Raw genomic sequence first — 20,590 nt, 5'->3', positions numbered from 1 at the left:
CAGGATTTTATTCCAAATAATCTGTTTTTCTCTGTGAAAGAATATAAGCTGCTACTCAAAACTTACTGCAATTTATCAATATTGCCGTCATTTTCATCTAAGCATGGACAGGAGATAGAAAAACATTCTAATTGGGTGCACACATAACATTTTCATTTCTCAAATCCTTAGACATAAGAATGTCTGGTTTGAAGTTGTGACCTATTTGGTAATCGAAAACATACCAGCAAATACGAATACTTTCAAACTTTGGTGCAAAAGTAGCTTAACAACTGTAAAACTTTAAATGTTTGGCTACCAAGCATGTCATGTTTGCTTTCAATTACCACGTTTTTTCTATCATGTGTAAACGCTTAGATAAAAACAACGGAATTTAACTCTTTTAAAATAATAACTTCTAAAAGTTTACTTTAAATCCTACCTGCATATGATTGTCAACCATTATAGCTATGTTCGCCAAGGTAGCCACACAATAAAGCACTATTTCAGGGTTTCCATCACTAAGAGTCTCCAGCAATAATGATAAGGGTCTAATAAAACAATAATGTCAAACAGTCATGTTTCCCGCAAAAACACGGCTATGCGTAGCCTGTAGTGTATTTCCAGTCATTTTGTTATTAATTCAGAAGTGCTACACTTAATAATAATATTACCGATTGCTCTTCCTGGGCCAATGAAACAAAATTAATGATAGAAATAAACGCAATAAATTTTTAAGATCCCAGCTAGCGAGACGTAGACCAAAATTTTGCCTATTTACAATTGCCACCAACGTTGAAGGTGAACTTGGGAGGTCTAGATTTGAAGTTGGGCAACTAAATACTTTAATTTAAACATTAACTTAAATCACATTGCCTAGATTACAGAAATGGCAGCTTCTGGGCCACATACAGTGGACATACAACTCTACCTGTACTTCAAGGTGGCATGATCACATTTTATCTGACCAATGTGTTTAAACAACAAAGACTTCAAAATGTTTCCTTTCTTCTATAATATTGTAAACAATTTCTATCTTTTGTTCTGGAGCATCAAGATGACTACTCGTCATGTGAGTGACAATCATTTACAACTCCAACACTGATCAATGAGTGTACCTTGTTCTTCCAAGTTTAATTTGCATCTTTGGGTGAATACTGCTTGCGGACAACATTTTGGATGCGACAACCTTGGGCACCGTCTTGGAATGCAAATCCATTAATGGCAGCTGATTATGACCAAATCCAGGACTAAAATCAGACAAAATCACACCACCTTAATTTTTCTCTTTAAACCTACTAAACATTTTTTTTGTAAAATAATGTTTGGCCTTGCTGCAAGAATAGGAATCGAACAATCTTATAGAGAAAAATAATATTGCTTTCTGCCACATTACATGTACATGCAAGAGAGCCAAAGTCTCTCCTGAAAAAAAAAAATTCAATGGAAATGGGCAGGCCATGAAAAAATCACACTGCCATGTAGTAAAGTTTTTGAACATGGTTTCTGCCCCGCAGAGTTCTTACACCACTGATCACATTTTATTAAATTTAGTTCTTGTTTCTGTGCATGACGTGATGTGCTGAGCAACAGATCACTGTAATGATGTCAAAATGTAGTTTTCAGGTCCTCCAAAATTGCTATATACTTTCTGTCCTTCTGATCTGAATAACTGCTTTGTAAATGAGTACAGTACACAGAGTACACTTTCACAACTGACCTATGTAGAGGAAAGGCATGGTCGCCTTCAGTTGAACTTCCCATGCTACAAATGCTGTTCTTTTTCTGCAATGATTTCCCTGCAACCAGATGTGGCAGCCAGACATCTGACGGTGTATCCGAGGCAGCTGAATTATGTCTCTGCACTGTAGGTTTGCCAGCACCCACAACTGGCGACATTTCCCTTGGACGTTCATCATACGAGCTTTGGCTACAGGTGCTCCTCTTTCGAAGTCGTGGTCTCTCAGTGTTGCTTGGGGGGTATGGCGGAGGGGACTCAGTTTGCCGCAGATCAAATGCACCACTATCCACATCACTGATCTGCAGTAGGTTTAAAAGAGGTTCTAGAGGAATTGTCTTTAATGCAGTGGAGAATTCTTGCTCATTGTTGAAATCCAAGATACTTTGAAGGATTGATAAACACGTGCTCTGAAAAATAAAAGGGAAACCTCAATCACATCCATTATCTGCTACAATGTAGAATTTTAAAATTATTTTTCTTTAATAATCAAATTACTGCACCAATTTTTAAATGTCTCATTTTCAATTTCAACCAACAAACAAATCACAGGAAAATCACTTGCTCTTATGGAAGCAGCAATGGTCCTGAATAAAACCAGGATAAACGTCCAATCATGAGGGCCTCAAAACTCTGGACATCAACTTAATTATGTAAGAATTAAGAAGGCCCATCAACAAGCAGGTCAATAGGAGAGACAGATGCATACTCAAGAAGACCACAGGCCTTTACTGTACATGACTGTCAGCTTCTAAGATGGAAAATCCCACAACAAAGTCATGAGCCCCAAGAATATAATCACGCAAAAAATACACAAAAAAGACACAAAAAAAAGAAAAAAGACACAAAAATGTAAACAAAATTTAAATAGGAGAAATTAATGTCTCCAAAAATGACATGGTGCCGTAATCATGTACAAATGAAAGCCTTCTTTCCATTGTTAAATTTATTTATACGTGTTTAACAGCACTTAAAAATAATCAACTCCAAAAGGGCCTAACGAGAAAGTAAATAAATACATGTTAGAAAATTTTGGATCTCTATGATGTGCTAATTACATGTATTGTATAGTACCTGGATAGGTTCTGGACCATCTACCATTTTTAGAACTGTCTCTATGAGGCCAGCTTCTACTGATCTCTTGCGACTGTCTGCCCCTTCAAGCTATTGAAAAAATGTAACAACAGTGCTTTGAACAATGCTATGAATAAGAGCTGGCTCCCGCTGGAGCTCTGCCGGGTGCTCACTTGCATATCGCCAGCTGTATTTCTTGTGAACAAATATAAAAAAAACAATTTTATAATGAAATAGCAATTCACTTCAATTAATTGGTTGGTTGAAATTGTTGGAAAGCTATAAATTAAGATTTCTTACTTTTACACAAAGGTATAGTTGGTCAAAATGTTGATTTTACGGTATAAACAACATCGTCGCTCTTTGGAGGTTGGGTGCCCGAAACATCCTGGAGCTTCCACTATTGGCAGCCAGCTCCAAGATGGAGACTGCACCGATGGCTGGCAAAACCTGACAACCCAGCCATGAGCCCCCACGCCCCCGAGAAGAATGGGCACCCGTCACACTGATACACAGTGGAAAGCAGAGGGGAGGAAAAAAAAAAAAAAAAAAAAAAGAAAACCGCTAAACGCTCCACACAATGCTCCTACTTCCCGCCACACTGATAAATAAGCGGTACAGCCCAAAGCACGAGGTATTCCACGCATGCGCAAGTATACTAAAACCACTGACCAATACGCTGCAGTCGCTCCTAGTTGTTTACTTTGTTAAACTTCGTTTAACCTCATTTAACTCACATTGAAGAGATTGCCAATCAGCACTGCAATGTGATTGTTAATCACCGTTGAAATAGATGGCATGTGTGCCAAACCAATAAGCTGTCCAGAAGCTCTTGGAAGGCAGATATAGGCCAACAAACTAGAGTGACACTCAGGATTCCCAGATAGCAAGACCACTGGTTCCAATGCTTCAATTACTGGGTCGTCATCCCTCATGTAGTGCGAGCTTGTGCTTATAACTGAACTTTCTTCACACTCTGATGCACTTCTTTGACAGCTCTGGAAATAGATAGTTGAAAACAAAAACATGATACCCAGCTTTTTCACAGATACATGTATCGCCAAAACATCATTATTAGGCAGTGGCTGTCTAGACTGACAAAACCTGTAGCGGGGGTTTGTTGCTTTGTTTTACCTCAACGTACCTCCATCTCAGGTAAGTGGTTTGTGCTTACTTCTACTTGACTTTTGTTCAACATGTTCAACTGTGCTGGTAGTGGTTGTAGGACCAAGGGTTGCCATGAATATACATGTATAGCACACTTGAACATGCAAACAACACAGTCTATAACACATGATTCAGAGGTTTCAATAGAAGGAGGCCGCCGTCTACTTTGCACCACCATTTGAAAGTTTTGCTGTGCAGGCATTTTTCGACCGTTCTCTACCACAAAAATAAAATTGCTTTACTTGCTTTTACTCCGAATTATGGAGTTTTCTTCTTACGAAAAAAATTGTCTACTAAACATAACATTTTTGTGTGTCATTTCATGTGATCACAAAGCATAGGTTTCAACGTTTTTCGCCGTTATCCCGAGGGAATCAAAAGGTGAGTTATCATCAGTATAGAGCTTTACAACTTAATTTATTTTCCCAACAGACGTAACTGAAGTGAGCGATTTGCATTTTTAAAGAATCATTGAACTGTCAAAGGCTATCTCTATAGGTTTTTGAGGGAAATTTCATGTCCACCGATTAGTTTGGTTAAAGAATAAACTTTTTTAACTGTTAGTGCTCAATTTATATGACGCACTGCCTATAATGTATTGAAATAGTAATAAACCAGCAATTTCTGTTTAAAATGACTGTAATAATAATATAATTATTATATTCATTTTTAACAGAAATTATTGTAGTGTTTTATTGCCTATTTTCCGTTGCCTTTTAGAGGGAAATACCTTTAATTTAGAAAACACTGGAAATGGCATTTCCAAGCTCGTAGATTTCAAAATTTCCCCCTAGACTCTCACATCCTCGGTGCTCAATTCCACAGCCATCTACATCAAAACTTAATGAAAGCACTGATAACCCAAATCTTGTCTACACTGCATTACATATGAGTTAAAGTGTCCCTCAAATAAAATTAATAAATTTCTTTGAAAAAGATTGTATACTGGCAATGAGTAGATATTGTTGTTATCAGTTACAAGATAACTTATGCATACCACTGCTGATTGGTCTGACTCCAAACTTGGCTGCCGTGAACTGGGCAGTTTTAAATCTTTAGGCATTGCAAGGTTTGTTTCCACTGTGAGCTGTAACTCTGCTGAGGGTGTGGCATCACACCCTGTCTCTAAGGATGTAACATCTGTATCTGCTGCTTCTTGTCCAGAGTTATCAGCAAAGCGCATAAGATCAGATTTATTTATTTGATCCTCCTCCAGTGAGTGCTTTTTGGGAATGAACGGAGAAAGCGGATTTGGGTCTACTGTAGAGACAGAAGCATCGCCACACAAAGGAATGTCAGAGACATTGTTTGGATTTTCAGAATGTGTTGCAGTTATTGCCGAGGCATCATTAGGAGGAATCTCTTGATCACCTAACGCAACTGTAGATCCTGTAACTTGATGTGCTCTGTCGACATGTTGTCCTTCCGTCTTCCCGCTAGAGTGAAGTGGCACATCATTTGGTTGTGACACAGTTTGAGGTTGAGAAACATCTTCAGTGGGTTTTCTGTCCAGAGAGATGCTCTCCTTGACAGGTTCTTGTAAAGAATCAGTTTGCTTGTCAATTGTTTGTAGTTGTTCTATATCTGAATTTCTTGAATCCATGTCAGTATTCTGCACTTCAATTGCTTTGTGAAAATTGTGCATGTACAGAAGGCCACCTCTCTTAGAGTTCGCTGTTAGAAAAGAACATAACAGTCATGTCACTTGATTTTTAATAAACTAACAAATGCATTGCAAAGTGGAGGTTGAGGTAGACAGCTAGCCCTCGAACCAGGGACCCTTGGAATCCGGAGACCAGCGTGCTAACCAATATGCCACCCTGCGTCTGATGCCGATGAAAATAATCAGCTCAAAACGCAAACACCATGATACTACTGTAAGTGTAAAAGTGCTATAACAAACACATCATCAGTTCCTAAATGTAGCACATGTAATGTTATGTGAAAGCCAAGGACCCCAGAGAATGGATAATATTTATTGCCCTTGTTGTTCACTATGTTCAACTGCATTTTAGATTTAATTGCAATTGGAGTGACAAACTCAAGTTTTACTCTGCCGAATGCATTCAACTATATTTATTTACTTCAAAATCGGGAATGGAAGGGCCTTGAAACAACATCTACATGCAATCACTGCCCACTTTTAAAACCCTTCAGCCCTTAGTAGACTAAGTATAACCCGACTCAATTTCACTCCTGTGAGGTTCCCCATTGACGAGTAAAATCGTCTGGCGTTAGACAGAGTAAAATCTATACATGTAAGTCTCAGTGGCCCTTACAGAGTGAAAGGGTTAACTGTGACACTTATAAAGATTTCACTCTGTTGCAAGTGAAAGCGTTTAAAATGCTTGGATTAATGATAAAGAGTACAAAAAAAAGAAAAAGGGTGATCTCACCAAGCAAAGGACTCAATGTCCTGGAAAGCTGAATACTTTCTGATCTCCTAATGAATGTCTTGCCCCTTACCACTCCTGGACTACCACGCCCACCTGATATGGAGCACAAACTTGATGACCTCTTGTGCTGAAAATGCCCTCGTCGGAGCGTAGATAGCCTTTCTGCTTTTGGCGAATGAACTACGGACTTTGATCTCAAGCTGCTGGTCCCTGTTGAGCTCTGGTTGACTGAAGACGCTCCGGAATTTGAGCGTGACTTAGAAATATCAGCAGCAGCAAAAGCTTCACAAGCTGACTGAACAAGAAGTCTTTGCATCTCTTTTAACTCCTGTGTGGCAAAAATAAAGTGATAGGGATGCCCAAGCTCGATTTCTGCTGCTTACTGGAGTCCAGCTTACCTCCCCAAGAAGAGACGGAAGAACTCATGAGTGGCCAACCATGTCCGTGACATAAATTCAAAATTTAAATTACGTGGCGCTACTGGTCAAAACATCCAGTGCCGATCACAAGTCAATTTTGTGCCAACAAGACAAGCAAACAGGCAGGAGATTGATTTGCCAAATCTGCGTGTAGACAGAAGGTCCAATTTTGTACAATGGCCTAGTGTGACTTGCAGTAAACAATCACACAACACCTCAAACAAATCTACTCCAAATTCCACTTGAAAAGCTAAATTATGTTATTTATGTTGCCTGCTCGGTTCTGGCAGGCAAGTCTCTCATTGGTTGAAATTAATAATTCCAAGTTCATGCATCCAGCTGCCTTTTTAGAAGCTGAGTATGGGCTCATTTCTCGAAACTGTGGCTGGTGATCAAGCCTAATTAAGGGATGTCCTATAACACAACTCTTTAAGCAGATTTGTGCACTAGGGACAGCCCATATCGTGAGGATAGTTATGAACACTTGAGGACAAAATACACATACACGTACACTTCTCATTACACTCTAATCAGTTAACTCTGTTGATATATAAGTGCTACACGGCAAACGTTTGCAAAAACGTAACCCTTCCTTGTACTTGTGCATGTTCATTGCCATGACTTTAACATCTTCAGTTCCTACGGCCTGCACCGATCTGACCTTGTAGCTCAGTCAGTAGAGCAGCGGTAAACTAACCCGAAGGTCATGGGTTCAATTCCCACCCTGGTCAAAGTGTTTCTCTATCCTTGTGTGGGCCCATTTCCATTAGTAGGGCTAACACTCACATGGTTCACGTGGGGAAGAAAACTAGCACTTCACATTACACTCTAATCAGTTATACATGTAGAGTGCTAACTTAAAGGGAAAAGGGTTGAAATTGCAGCTGGATACCCATAGTGCTTCCTGCGTGTTGCGGCAATGACTACAGCTCAATTTCAACACAGAAATAGAATTTCATTTTTACTGCAAACATTTATATTCAGAGCAACTGCTTTCATGCTGTTAAAAGACACCAAAATTAAAAAAAAAAACTTACTGGTTCTAAGTCCACTGGTCGTACCCCATGAATGTTGTTTTCAAATATTCTAGCACCATGTTCTACTAAAAGGAATGAAACCTCTAGCTTGCTTCTATGTTCAGCCGACATGTGGAGAGGAGTACAGCTGTCAAAGAAAACAATCAATGCCTTTAGGGTATAATAGTGGAGCTCCATGGGCCGAAGCGAGGGCGGAGCACCATGGGTAAAAAATTTGATAACCCATCTGTGCAAGAAAATATGGTTTTGGTCACCATACGACCATATGACCATCCACAATCAGTCAATCAATCAATATGTCTAGTTTAATAAAATCAGAAACAACAAACATGTAACTTTACAATTATAATTATGTTTATAAGAAAGTTATCATTAAGAATACATAAAAATTTGTAACATTATAAAGTTCCTTATATAAGTATACAGTGGATTTAATTGAAGAGACATCAGGAAACAATGCTTGAAGCATTCACTTTTAACTCTAGGTCTAGCAGTCCCGGTATACCAATGTGACCAGTATCATCGAGGCGGCCATACTCCAGCTAGTTTACAGCATACATCTTTGATATTGGACATCAATGTTATGGTCGATTGACACATGTCAAAACAAGGTATCTGCTGACTAGTATCACATGACCATACCACAGGCTCAAGTTTGGAGCTCATCGAGGTCAGCTGTTTTTTTCTGGTAAGTACTTGGTGTATTTTGTCATTTAGTGGTTATCTATTGCACAAAATTATCTAAACATGTAGTAAAACCTTAAGGTTTAGGATTAGGGTTAGCATTAGTGTTAGGGTTAGGCTAGGGTAATTGTATAATTACTGAAAGTTTAATACATTTAAAAAAAATTGAAACAATAGAAAAAAAGACACCAAGTACCTACCTTTTTCCCCTAAGTTGACAGCAGACCAGGTACTGGGTTTCGATTGGACCGCAGGCTCAAGCCAAGTTAACTTAATGTAAGAATAAATAACTCAGGAGCTCTGCTTTTAGGCTTGGCTAAATCTATATGTTAATGATGCTCTCATTAAAGGGGTTAGGGTTAATGTTGTCAGACATTATTATTTTACTTTTCAATGAGGGCTGGTTTAGGGGTGTACATTAATTACTTTTATCAACTTGTTTGATAAACCCAAATTTTCCTGCTTCTTCCTTAGTTAAGATGGTACTGAGGGCCAACAACAAAATGTCAACTTACTAGTTGTTGTCTTTGGCCCTAACATCTGCGCCAAAGCCAAGAAGTAATTGAGTGACAGCTCGGTTTCCTGCAGATGCTGTGACATGCAGTGGCGACTTATCATCGGGACCTTCCCAGTTTATATCTGCATCCCTGAAGAAAAATACGCAATGACTGAAGTTTTTCCAAGTGCAACTGACTGTTGGTAAACATAGAAGTTTGGAAGTCAAAAGAAAGAGACGCTGAAGGAAAATGGTTTCTTAATGGAGAGAAGAGGCACTTGTCAGATTACACCAGTGAATGAGTAAAAAGAGTGACCAAGCTGATCAGATTGTTTCTCTCATTATTTTATTTGAAAGAATCCTCCATGATTTGTGGCAAACCTACGTGATTTTTAAGCACTCTTTTATGATCACAAGGAAAACAGCTCATCTAACACGATTTAAGGTGATTCCCTGGTTTTGCATAGTGCAACCCTACAGCACATAATTTCTTGCATCATTGGCAAGTGCATTAGTTCACTCACATTGATAAAATGGTAGATTTTCATTGCTGCCAAGCTTAATCTGTCAAGGAATGGCTATTTTCTCCTAAACGAGTACGGTGACCCCCATTTTTGATTTAATATTTTTGCTGAGAGCGACGTCTTTATGTAGTAGTAAAAAAATAAGCAAAAATCTATGGTCAGGTTTTTGGCAATTTAATAAAATTGTACAGAAGGAGTGTCAAGTACTCACAAAGGCATTAAAATAGATTTGTCAGGTACATATGTGAATTAACCATAGAATGACATCAGGTTCTGGATTGTATCAGAGATTATAAAATTGAGCTAAATTCATCCAACATAGTCGTTTTCATTAGCGTAGTACCATGGCAACGACCACGGTCAACCCCCTTTCTTATTTCATTTTCATCATCTCCTTGGCATGTTACAACAGTGTTAGAAGTTTTATCAGAAATGCATGACGACTTCAATTTCTAGGGAATCACCATGAGTTATGTAAGGCATCTCTTGAAAGACATACAGAAATATGGATCGTGAAAATTGAGCATATAAGAGGACAGGATTAATTAACCTTTACCCTGAGTTTGATTCAAATCACCCTTGCATACAGTAAGTCAAAAATTACGGACAATCCTCTCGCTACTCACTTGTGGAATTTAACAGCCTTGACTAGATTGAAGCCTCACTGTATTTCACCAAACAGTAATCCCTTTTACATGTACTCTCAGTTGCAGCAAAGTACATGTGTACTCCTTATTTCAAAATGGCCGTCATTTTTAGTACCTTATTACATGAAATTTTGGCGACACGTTAATTTAGCGATTTTGAAAAATCCGGATTTAGCGACACCTTAATTTAGCCATTTTTCGTAAATTTTGGAACATAAGTCACTTAATTTTTGCGATTTTGCAAGCTGAAACTTTCTGGCAAATTAATGTATTCAAAACTTTTGCAACGACAATAGAACATTAAAAGTTTGCCCCTATTTTCAGAGGAAACCTGAACCCTCCCAAATGCAGAACCAGGCACTTAACAAATACCCCGAGGGTGAGGGGTGGCAAATCCAACAACTGTAAGATAACAAAATAAATCGAAACGACATTAATAGAAAATCTCGAAACGAGAGCAAGTTGGCAGCAACGTCAGCATAGAATGGCTCGACTCAGCAAAATCTCGCCCTTATAGTACTTGCGTCGCCATAGAAACTGTCAAAAACCGGCGAACCATGAAAACAACGATTTGCTGCTATTCTTCGAACCGCAGCAAATAACAATTATTAATCGTTTGTGTCATGATGTAGTTACTTGGCGATTCATATCACAAGTGACCACATCGTGAGACAAACGATAATACCTTGATTATTATTATTATAATAATAAAGTACAATAATTGTACTTTACCACGATGAACAAACACAATTTTTCTTAAGAAATAGAAAATTTATTTGATAAAATCATAAACGTCAATGGGTTCATTAAAAAAAAATCATAAAAAAAATCATACAATGTAATAAAACTTAACAAAACAAATAAAACTGCAACTATAATGTCATATCTTCAGCTTCATGCTGTCCTCACTCATATTTACATTGTCACACAGAGTCAATGCTCCTTTTACAAGTACCTAGCCATTAACTTTCTAAAAACACCGATCAAGACAGGTCAATTTCTTCAAATGGATCAACAGGTGGTAGTGGTTTGTCGCTGTTGGCAATTTCCTTGAATCCCGCTTTCTCCCATCCCTTTAGGATACATCTCCTTCCTGGAGACTGGTGTAAGCCGACTAACAGTTTCTCTTATTGCAGCAGAATTGTGTCAAGCTTTTCATTTAGTCTAGGATTCCACAGCTCTTTATAAACATGGAAACCGCCTAGTCCACATGGGAAAGTGAGATTTAATGCGAGCGAAGAATCCATTTCAGTTGTGAAGCTGAAATCCGACACACGTCATAGTCGACCGTAAAATAGCGCGCGTGATCGTGTGAAACCGAGCAGATGGCGGAATTTCCCATTGTAGTCACTTTAATTTAGCGACGATTTAAATTTAGCGACACTTCATTTTGGTACATTTTAATTTAGCGATATTTTGAAAAATCGCTAAATTTGCTAAATTAAAGTGTCGCCAAAATTTCATGTAATAAGGTATTCTTTTTTTGGATTGCAAATTAGCCCTTGTCACCTGGTTCTTAACATAAAAATTAAATTCAAAAAATACTAAAATGGTGGCCATTTTGGAATAAGGTGTATAAGGGGGTGGGGGTGGGAGGGTTGGGAAGGGGTGGGGGGTCAGAAGTGGAAATGTAATATTAGCCAAGTACATGTACCTCTTCAAAAGAAGTGCAGACATTTCCACATCGCCCAGAGAGACAGCGTAGTATAGAAGGCTTCTCCTAACAGCATCATGTGCATTAACTGATAACCCTGCATCCAAATACTTTTCTACAAGCTCCATTTGTCCCCTTTCAACTGCAGCAATTGCCTTATGAACTGTTTCAGGATCATCCACATGTCCATTATTGTCCAACATTGAGAGCGTGTCTTGAGAATGAAGTCCTTTGTATTTTGCAGCATTTGATGAAAAACGATCTGGGGAAACCAGCGGTTCTTTATGAAAGTTCTCAATAGGAAGAAATGGAGTATCCACCAAAAAATTGTCCGTAATATCCTCTTTTTCAGACCTTCCAAAATCAAGCTCTCTTGATACTTTGGCATTCTCTAACAATACAGTTGATTCATTTTTCTCTTCTTGAACTATTCTTTCTCCTGTGCTTTTTCTCTGATCTTTAGTAAGAGAGGCTACAACTGGAGATGTGTCAGCAACACGAGAGTCTGGCAATGAATTGCAATGCAAATTTAATTCATCCACAGAATAAGAATTTTCAAGATTTTCTCCTTCTATTAAATTAGGATTTACGACAACCTGTTCATGGTCCATAGTAGATAACCTGGACCTTCTCATTATAACTGGCTCATCAACTTGACTTTTCACCCAGACAGGTATTTCTGCTTGCACTGGGGCCAGAAAAGCATGGACATCAGCCTTAAATGAAATCTTTTCATCAACAACACTTTCTTTTGCTGAAGCTTCTTTAACTTCTTTAACATCACTGTCACTACCATCAGAAGGTACCGGCGATAAAGCTGAAAACTCAACATGACGCCCAGATGTATGAGAACTTGAGCTTGTTGGGTGACGTAAAATAGATGAACCAGTGCTAGGTTTGTTAAATTTCTTTCCATGTGGTGATCTCTGTCCTGACAAATTATTGTCAATGCCATGCTTCCCCTGAACATGTGAATGTCTTCTTTCTACAGATAAGCTATCGATAGTTGAAGTTGTAGAAACTTCTGAATTTGTACGAGTTCGCTCTGAACTACTGATTGAGTGTGTTCTTCTTGCATGTCGAGATTCTCTTTCAATTTTATCCCTTGTTAGCTTGCCAATGGCTTTAAATGCTAATGCCACAGTTCGTACAATACTGGCAGCCTAATAAATATGAAAAAAAAAAGTACAATTGAATGATAAGCACTGATCATTAACAAAGTGGATTCATCTGCCAGAAAATTTATTCCCAGGGGGAATGCAAATTTCAAACTTCACAGTGGTTTCAACAAGAACCAACAGTCAATGCTTTTCGTTGGCTACTTCACTCAGAAATAGGGTACTTTTTCGCTAAGTTGAAAGGCAGTTTCTTTCAAACCTAAGATTTAAAATGCTACACCAATTCACTGAAGGGTAGGTGCCATAAAGGAAGCAAGAGAGGAGGAAAACTGTCCTCAGCAGCAAGGAGGTCACCAGGGCAACTGAGCCACAGTCCACCTCCCACGGCACCCGTCAATGTATACTTACCCTAAAACATGGGAGGGAGCGAAAAGCAAAAGCAAGCAAGTAAGCAAGAGTGGTTTCAGTAGTCGCTGGCTTCTCCGGTCATAACAATCCACTCGTGACTAACAATCTCAGCGTTGCTTCTTATCCCTAAATATTTAAGACAGCAGAGTAACTTCACACTCAATTTTGCGCAATTACCGGTATACATATACAAAAGGATGTAAGCGTTTAAAACAAAGCTGAAATCGTCCGCTGTATCCTGTACCGTCTGCATTGATGTGCTCTGTTGCTATCTTGCATTGTAAGTAATTGGCCAGGCCAAACTCGTTTGGGCATTCGGTGGCTTCAATCGCTTCTTCTACATCTTTCGGTCGCTTCCAGCCAACAGCATGGCAGAGAAATAAACACACTCTTTTCATTTAGGTTCAAAAGGTCACAATCCTCTGGTAGTTGAAGAAATTGAGCCAATATTTAATCATTTAACAAGTTGTCGGACTTATCGGACATATGATTACTACATTGTTTGTTATAATTATCCATACTGAAATAAACTATGGTTGACTGATTTGATAGTTGAGGAACATCATGAAGTTGTGCCTATTGAAATAAAAGTCGTTGGAAAATGCAAATTTTCCTGTCTGTACGTAAGTAAGTCATAACAAAAGAACAATGGATGTTTAGATTACGGTAACACGTGGTGCCCAATTGCATTATAGAAGCAATTCATACTGCTTTGTATTATAAAGGCAAGATGAGAAGTCTTGAATCAAACCAGCACAATTGTTGAAATTTAAGGTTATTCTGCTAATTAATAACAACAATTTAAATTGTGCAAGTGCAACGTTTTTCATTCGGCCGTCGAGTATTTGCACATGCGGAAGCAAAGAAAAATCTAAACCTGCTTTTCCCAACATGACTGTCGTTTCACTTATTTTTGCCTTTCAAAAAGGAGATTTTAAATGAAACTGTCATTTGTCTGAAATCAATGTTAGAACACTGAAAATGGCATTTCCGCGCTTCTAGATTTCAAAATTTTCTAGGCGAGCGTGCTCCCAGTCCCCCCAAATATCTCAGGAGAAACCACTGCATTGGTTTGGTTTTATTTTTGCTTAACCCATTGACTCCTGGGGGTTCCCCATTGACGAGTAAAATCATCTGGCGAAAATACAAAAGTATGAGCAAAATACTAAGTAAGGCCGGTTTACCCCGGTTCAGGCATCAAAGGGTTTTAATTAAATGATATTTAGCCTCATTAAAAAATGCATTTGCACAGTTATGATAAAATGAAGTCATCTTCACATGATCATCAATAATATTTTGCTTTTGAAATGAGGTGTTTGGGAGCATTCTTATAAAATGGTATGTCCACAGACACAACAAGAGAAAAGGGCTTTTAGGCCGCTTCTTGAGAATGTGGGTTACTCGATACTCAAACCAGCCCCTGGAGTATATCAAAAATCTATAAGCATATCATTTCAACAAACCAGAATTGGCTTCTCACTCCTTGTTCACAGCATAACAAAATGCTTCCTTTCGTTTTTGTGGTAATAAGTGTTATTGGCAATGGAAAAAAACAAAGTGATCTCAGCAATATAATAAATTGTAGTTACAAACATACTACACGACTGTGACATGCAATATGCAGGTTTTCAATTCCATTTAATGTCAAAAAACAGATTCCTTTGCTCTTTAAGTCAACACAAATTGCCAGAATGCTTTAGGAGGGACTTAAGTTGCGAGTAAATAATCCTGTGAAATTTAATTCAAGTTCAAGTTTATTTGTTATCTGATGAGCTTCATGTGAATCTGACCACTCTGTACCTGTTAGGAAGTCACGCAAAATCCCGACACAGTGACGTAGTTTTTATGGTCACGGTTGTTTACAAAAAGCATGACATGATTTTTGCCTAAAATAATTCGAGTTACGTAAGAATGTGGAATCGGTTGCTAAATTACCGCAATGCACCAATAATTATTGTTGATTGCATAGCAATTTTATTTGTGCAGATGTAATTAAGGACATACATGTATTACATAACCTTATCCTTCTTTTTCGCCCTTATAAGCCTCTTTCTTTTAAGAGCAGAAGGAAGTTTGGAAAAACCACCTGGGTCTTGAGTGCTTCGACACATCACAGATCTCTTGTACTTTTGACAATGGGAACGACGTACACTATGCATGTTTTGCCAATGTTTGTCAAGAATAAATATTAGCCACTATATCCAATAGACTGTGTCGGCCTTTTCTTGCAAACAAAACAAATGAATCATACATTGATTACATAAAACTGACAAGGTGGTTTTCTCATTTACGTAAATAGTGAAATTATATTCACCGTATGTTCCTTCCCACTAGAATACAAAAGAGACCAATTACGTAAACACACCGACGGCAAAAGAAATTTTCGTAAACAACTTGAAAAATCTCTCCACTCTTACCTTGGCTATGATCCCAAAAATATCGGGTGTCAAAACGGTGAAATACCCGGTACACAGCGCGATTTAGCCCAAAACGGGTGACAAATCGCCCCAAATTCGAATGTCCGATAACAGAACCGTCGTAAACAAGCGAGCACGGGGTGCCTTCTGGGGAAGGATTGTATTTAAGCCTGAAGTGTCTTACGAAATTTCAAACCTTTGACTGCATGAAATTTTCCATTATTGCCATTCAAAAGAAATCAAAAGATCCGAGTTTCATCACCGTTTCCTGTGTCCTAAAGGAACTGGATCTCGTGATAAAGTTTGCATTGTCCAAGAAAACAACTATCAGTGGCGTGACCAAAAAATAGTTGGTATACCGTAGTATTCGCGGCCAAGAGCGCTGCCTTTTTATCTTCCTGAATAATATATTGCCTAAAGAAACGGTCGAAACTGTTTTCTTTGCCAGTTTCTGGAATTTCAGTGACGACTTTTCGAATAATAGATTCCTTCGCTACGAGGCGGACAACACGCGCGGACGAGATGTTCACGCTGATACGAACAAACGAACTTGTTTTGTAACCTTTCTGAAAGAAATCGCGAACTCGTTTTTCACAGATGAAGACCCTTTCAATAAAATGGGAAAAGCATGAAAACATAACAATATATCCAAATGGCACAGCTGAATACCTTCACCAAAGAAATCAAAACACGTTACTTTTCGTCGCCGTTGTAAACAACTTTAATATCGACGGCGATGCCTCACCTCAAGTTGTGACCCTGCTTGAAATACATGGCACATGTGAGTCTTCCTTCGAGTGATATTCAGCCCAAAAGTTGTGTCAAATCCTCGAAGCTGCTCCTGAACACACAAGGCGATAGCATAGAGCGGTGCTGTGAGGACTAAAGAGTTCGATTCGAAGCTAGAAACGAGGAGAATTCCATCGCGAATAGTAAAATTGACTCGTATACTTCGAATTTGCTGCTTTTTAATCCTCTTCAGAGTGTCAAGCATTCGTGTAATGGATTTTGCCTCCGATATTTGAGCTGAGCCCACATAGTCTACAATAAAATGTAGTTCCCCTGCGCTATATTCTTCAACGGTTCGACTTTCTGACTGAGGCAAAAGTGCAGTTGTTTGAGAATTCGAGGAACCTTCTTCCGCTTGCCCTGATTCAGCTGATTCGGCGACCGGGATTACATTGTCCGCTCTTTGCCATCTCTGGCTTAGACGTCGCCTTAGAGAGTGCATGGTCTACACAAAGCTTTACAACAGTTTACTCCATAGAGGGAGCCAACGTTAGAGCAGTATCTTTTTTTCATCTTTTGCCAAATTAGCCGAGATAAATAACAAATCTTCCACGTAACATAACCAAGTATTCGGTAGCACAGACATCCACTACATCTTCGCGAAAGTGCGTCGAACGACCATTTTCAAACAGCACTTACATGCTTCGGTCACGTCTTTGAGTCAGAAAGAAAAAAAATTCAAAATCGCCTTCCAGGAACTTCTGACAACCACAAGTTTTGCAGGTCGACTACTTCCCATTCTGAACCATGCTGTTTGGGCTCGGAGTTGTTTGTTTCACACGACCGGAAGCACATAATTGGTCGATCGCGGATCACATGGGAAACACGAACGAGTTCAAACAAAAAATGCGCGAAAAACAGGAGCATTCCGTGTGAATCTTAGATGCAAAACCAACATCGAGTCGAGGGGTTCGGATGCAATAACAGAAAAAAGGAACCTCTAGTCTATCGGCAGTCTAAATGCCTCATGGCACAGATATCCACTTCTCCAGTTGTCCTACGGTCGGCCAATGAACCACGAATCATGATCACTTGACATACAAACTAAAAAAAATTTTTTTTTTTAATTCCTAAATTGTAAATGGTAATTTCTTTGTAAAGTTGAATTAACTAGTTTATGATTTGATAAAGTTACAATATCAAACAATCCAATCATCGACTTAGCACCTGTGATATTCCTTAGTTTGCAATTGTTTGTTCGTTCTGGCAATCTTTAATAAATGACTAAAAAGACGGCATGATCTTCATGAACATTTATGTTTGCACGACGTAAGTTGCAACAGACAAATCAAAACTGGTTCCTTACGAGAACTTCACGTAGTTCTCGAGATTCTAGAGATATTTTCACTTCCGTTTTAACTTCTGTGTGAAGGTGCTCGACAGTTACTTCTAGCACCTGCGAACATTGCAGCCAAGACAAGTGGTATACAACTGAGTTTGGGCACGATTTTTTTGACTTAGTTCTGGAAATAATACCACATTTGCTCAAGTTTAAAATAGGGTCTAAAAGCTTTGAATTTCGTTTTAGACTGAAAAAGGCTATATTCGCAAAACGTGCTTGGTCTGAATCCGGAGACTCGATGCAAAGTTTGTTTTTTTTTTTTTTTTGATCCATACAATTGGTTTAGCACAACAGCAAGTTAACTTAACCAAAGCACAGTTCACAGAGGGTGCTTCGCAAACAATGGGCTAGTTATTTGCAACCTTGTTGCTTGAACCGTCTCGCAGTGTCGATTCTTTCTTCATTCACACAGCTTTAGACGTAACTTCGTTGAAATTATTGCTGTACAGAAAAACATCATAGAGCTGCTGAAAAGGAAATCCGTCCGCAGTCGAAGCCCTCCAAACTGCGGTTTTTTCAGAAGTGGAGGATTTTATTCCTTCAGTTGTAAACACCTTTTTGTTTCATGCCATTAGCTCTTATACAAAGTCAATAAGCCGGAACTAATGTCCAAGACAAAAGAAATGTCAATATCAGTAGGAAGTCACTGGTCAAACGCATATTTCAAACATGTTGCTGCTTTGCCATGTACTTCAGCTCTGACGTGCCGAGTCAACAAAAGCTGATATAAGCCGGAATTAGGCTCCGCAATAAGGGTTGGGCCATAAACTTTAAGTGGATTTAACCTTTTCTTTTTGTCAGCAGATATAAATTTAAACATTAAGCACGCTTGATTACGAGATTTCTGGATTCGAAAAACTGCAAGAATATTAGTCGAAAAGTCTATTCCGAAGTTCAAGGATATGATCTCGCAATCAACCACAGTGATCCCAACGGGCTTGAGTTGGTTGCATCGGAAATTTGCACGGTCATTCAAGCCGCTTCCACTGTAACTGATTGAATGTTATGACTCTTCCATTTCAGCATTAGTCGAGCGAGAAGTGCAGATTGAAAAATGCAGATTGAAAAATGTATTATATAATGAAATTCTACAATAAACTTGAACTTGAAACTTGAAGAAGAAGGCTTTATCGGTGAGATTGAGTTAACGTGCGAGTTAAGGTTCTCACCAATGCAACCACTAGGATGATGGCCAATCTTGTTCCCAGAGGTCGCGATCCTTTTGGTCAGGGTTAGGCGCTGGCCAAGAAGATCGCAGCTCTGGGTACGAGAATGGATGATGGCCAGTTTGAAGTGACCATGGCTAGTTTGAAGTGTATAATGAATGCGACTTACTACAAAGTATATAAGATCCAATGTTTCGACATTTCGCAGTCAAGTGCCTTCATAGGGATGACTCAAAGCTGTAACAAAAGTTCTTTTAAAATGCTCCTTGGTAGGCGTTTCTTTAAATTACAATGCAAACAAGGACAACTCCGATTTAATTAAGATGGAGTTTGTTTCCCTCTCCGATCAGGACCCTATTCTATGGTCCTTCCACCCCCCCTCGACATTCCGAATTATTCCGCATCGATCAAGACCACGAAGAAAATGAGCAGTAGCTTAGATGGTTCAACAAATGCAGCATAACTTGCTGGTAATAATCTGATTTCTGACAAAAAAACGATTGGAAAATTATGACCCTCAAAAGGTTCATGGAGCTGCAAAAGAGGACAAGTCAGACGCAATTTTCGCTAGAAATCTATTCTAACCCGAGTTTGAGCGACGGACGTGAAAATATGGTCCAATTTTGACAACGGGGACCAGAAATTTACTACTACTACTACTACTACTACTACTACTACTACTACTACTACTACTACTACTAATAATAATAATAATAATAATAATAGCAATAATAGTAATACTAATTTAATTCTTAAAAACTCATAATACAAAACGTCTCTATGCTTTTTACATAAATTAAAACGATATACCCTCAAGCAGCATGATAATGATAAAATAAATATATATATAAGTTCAGATTCACTATTCACTATAAAATATTTTAAATAAAAAAGTCTTAAGATTGGATTTAAAAATATCAACAGAGTTTTTGATATCTTTTTTTCGTGGAGGCAGTGTGGCCCAGTGGTTAGGGCGCTTGCTTGAGATCCGGAGATCCCGGGTTCAAGACCCGCTCTGACCACTCGCTGCATTTGTTCCTGGTAGTCCCTGGTTCAACTTCCCAGCTGCACTTGTAAATAGCCAACTGGTTTGCCTCCGGCCAGTTGGGATTCTTAACTTGGCCCAGAAAAGCCCCTATGGGGAGAGGTCTATTAATTATGTATTGTATCGTATTTAAGATGAACTAACCTCAACTAACCTTGAGTTGTCTTCTACAATTGTACTCGGTGATTTGGAACTTGACCAAATGTCCAAAAACATGGTCCGTTAAATTGCCCAATCAGAGAGCGCGGTACTCCCTGAGAGACACCTGTATTGATTTCAATCTATTGTTTTGAATCACTGCTAACTTTAACCTAATGTAAAAATTCTTACTCTAAACCGTAGAATTTTGCTTTAACTACTACAATAGGCAGTATCTTCTTTGTATAAATTACAAGCTTCGAATTCGTGATTGGTGCATCTTGACTGATATGTGTTTGTTACGATTTCAGTTGTCAACGTCGTTACAATCGATTGGATATAAAACGGCTTG

The 20,590-nt window shown here is 38.7% G+C and overlaps 1 protein-coding gene across 1 annotated transcript in view; it reads right to left on the bottom strand.

The window, feature by feature from the left end:
- LOC138019314 (uncharacterized) overlaps positions 1-17,314 on the bottom strand; it is a 50,532-nt gene extending 33,218 nt beyond the window's left edge. The window contains exons 1-11 of the mRNA XM_068866061.1: positions 16,504-17,314; positions 11,816-12,978; positions 9,010-9,141; positions 7,811-7,937; positions 6,355-6,682; positions 4,956-5,632; positions 3,529-3,789; positions 2,792-2,881; positions 1,700-2,127; positions 1,098-1,229; positions 422-530 (exon numbers count right to left, since the gene is read on the bottom strand). Coding sequence (XP_068722162.1) covers positions 422-530; positions 1,098-1,229; positions 1,700-2,127; positions 2,792-2,881; positions 3,529-3,789; positions 4,956-5,632; positions 6,355-6,682; positions 7,811-7,937; positions 9,010-9,141; positions 11,816-12,978; positions 16,504-16,989 — 3,933 coding nt within the window. The 5' untranslated portion in view covers positions 16,990-17,314. The remainder of the gene's footprint in view (positions 1-421; positions 531-1,097; positions 1,230-1,699; positions 2,128-2,791; positions 2,882-3,528; positions 3,790-4,955; positions 5,633-6,354; positions 6,683-7,810; positions 7,938-9,009; positions 9,142-11,815; positions 12,979-16,503) is intronic.
- Positions 17,315-20,590: the final 3,276 nt, after the last annotated feature.

The sequence above is a fragment of the Montipora capricornis genome, chromosome 10 (assembly GCF_036669925.1).
Source record: "Montipora capricornis isolate CH-2021 chromosome 10, ASM3666992v2, whole genome shotgun sequence".
Lineage (NCBI taxonomy): Eukaryota > Metazoa > Cnidaria > Anthozoa > Scleractinia > Acroporidae > Montipora > Montipora capricornis.
Note: the sequence above shows the minus strand (reverse complement) of the source record. Positions and strands in the feature narration are given on the sequence as shown.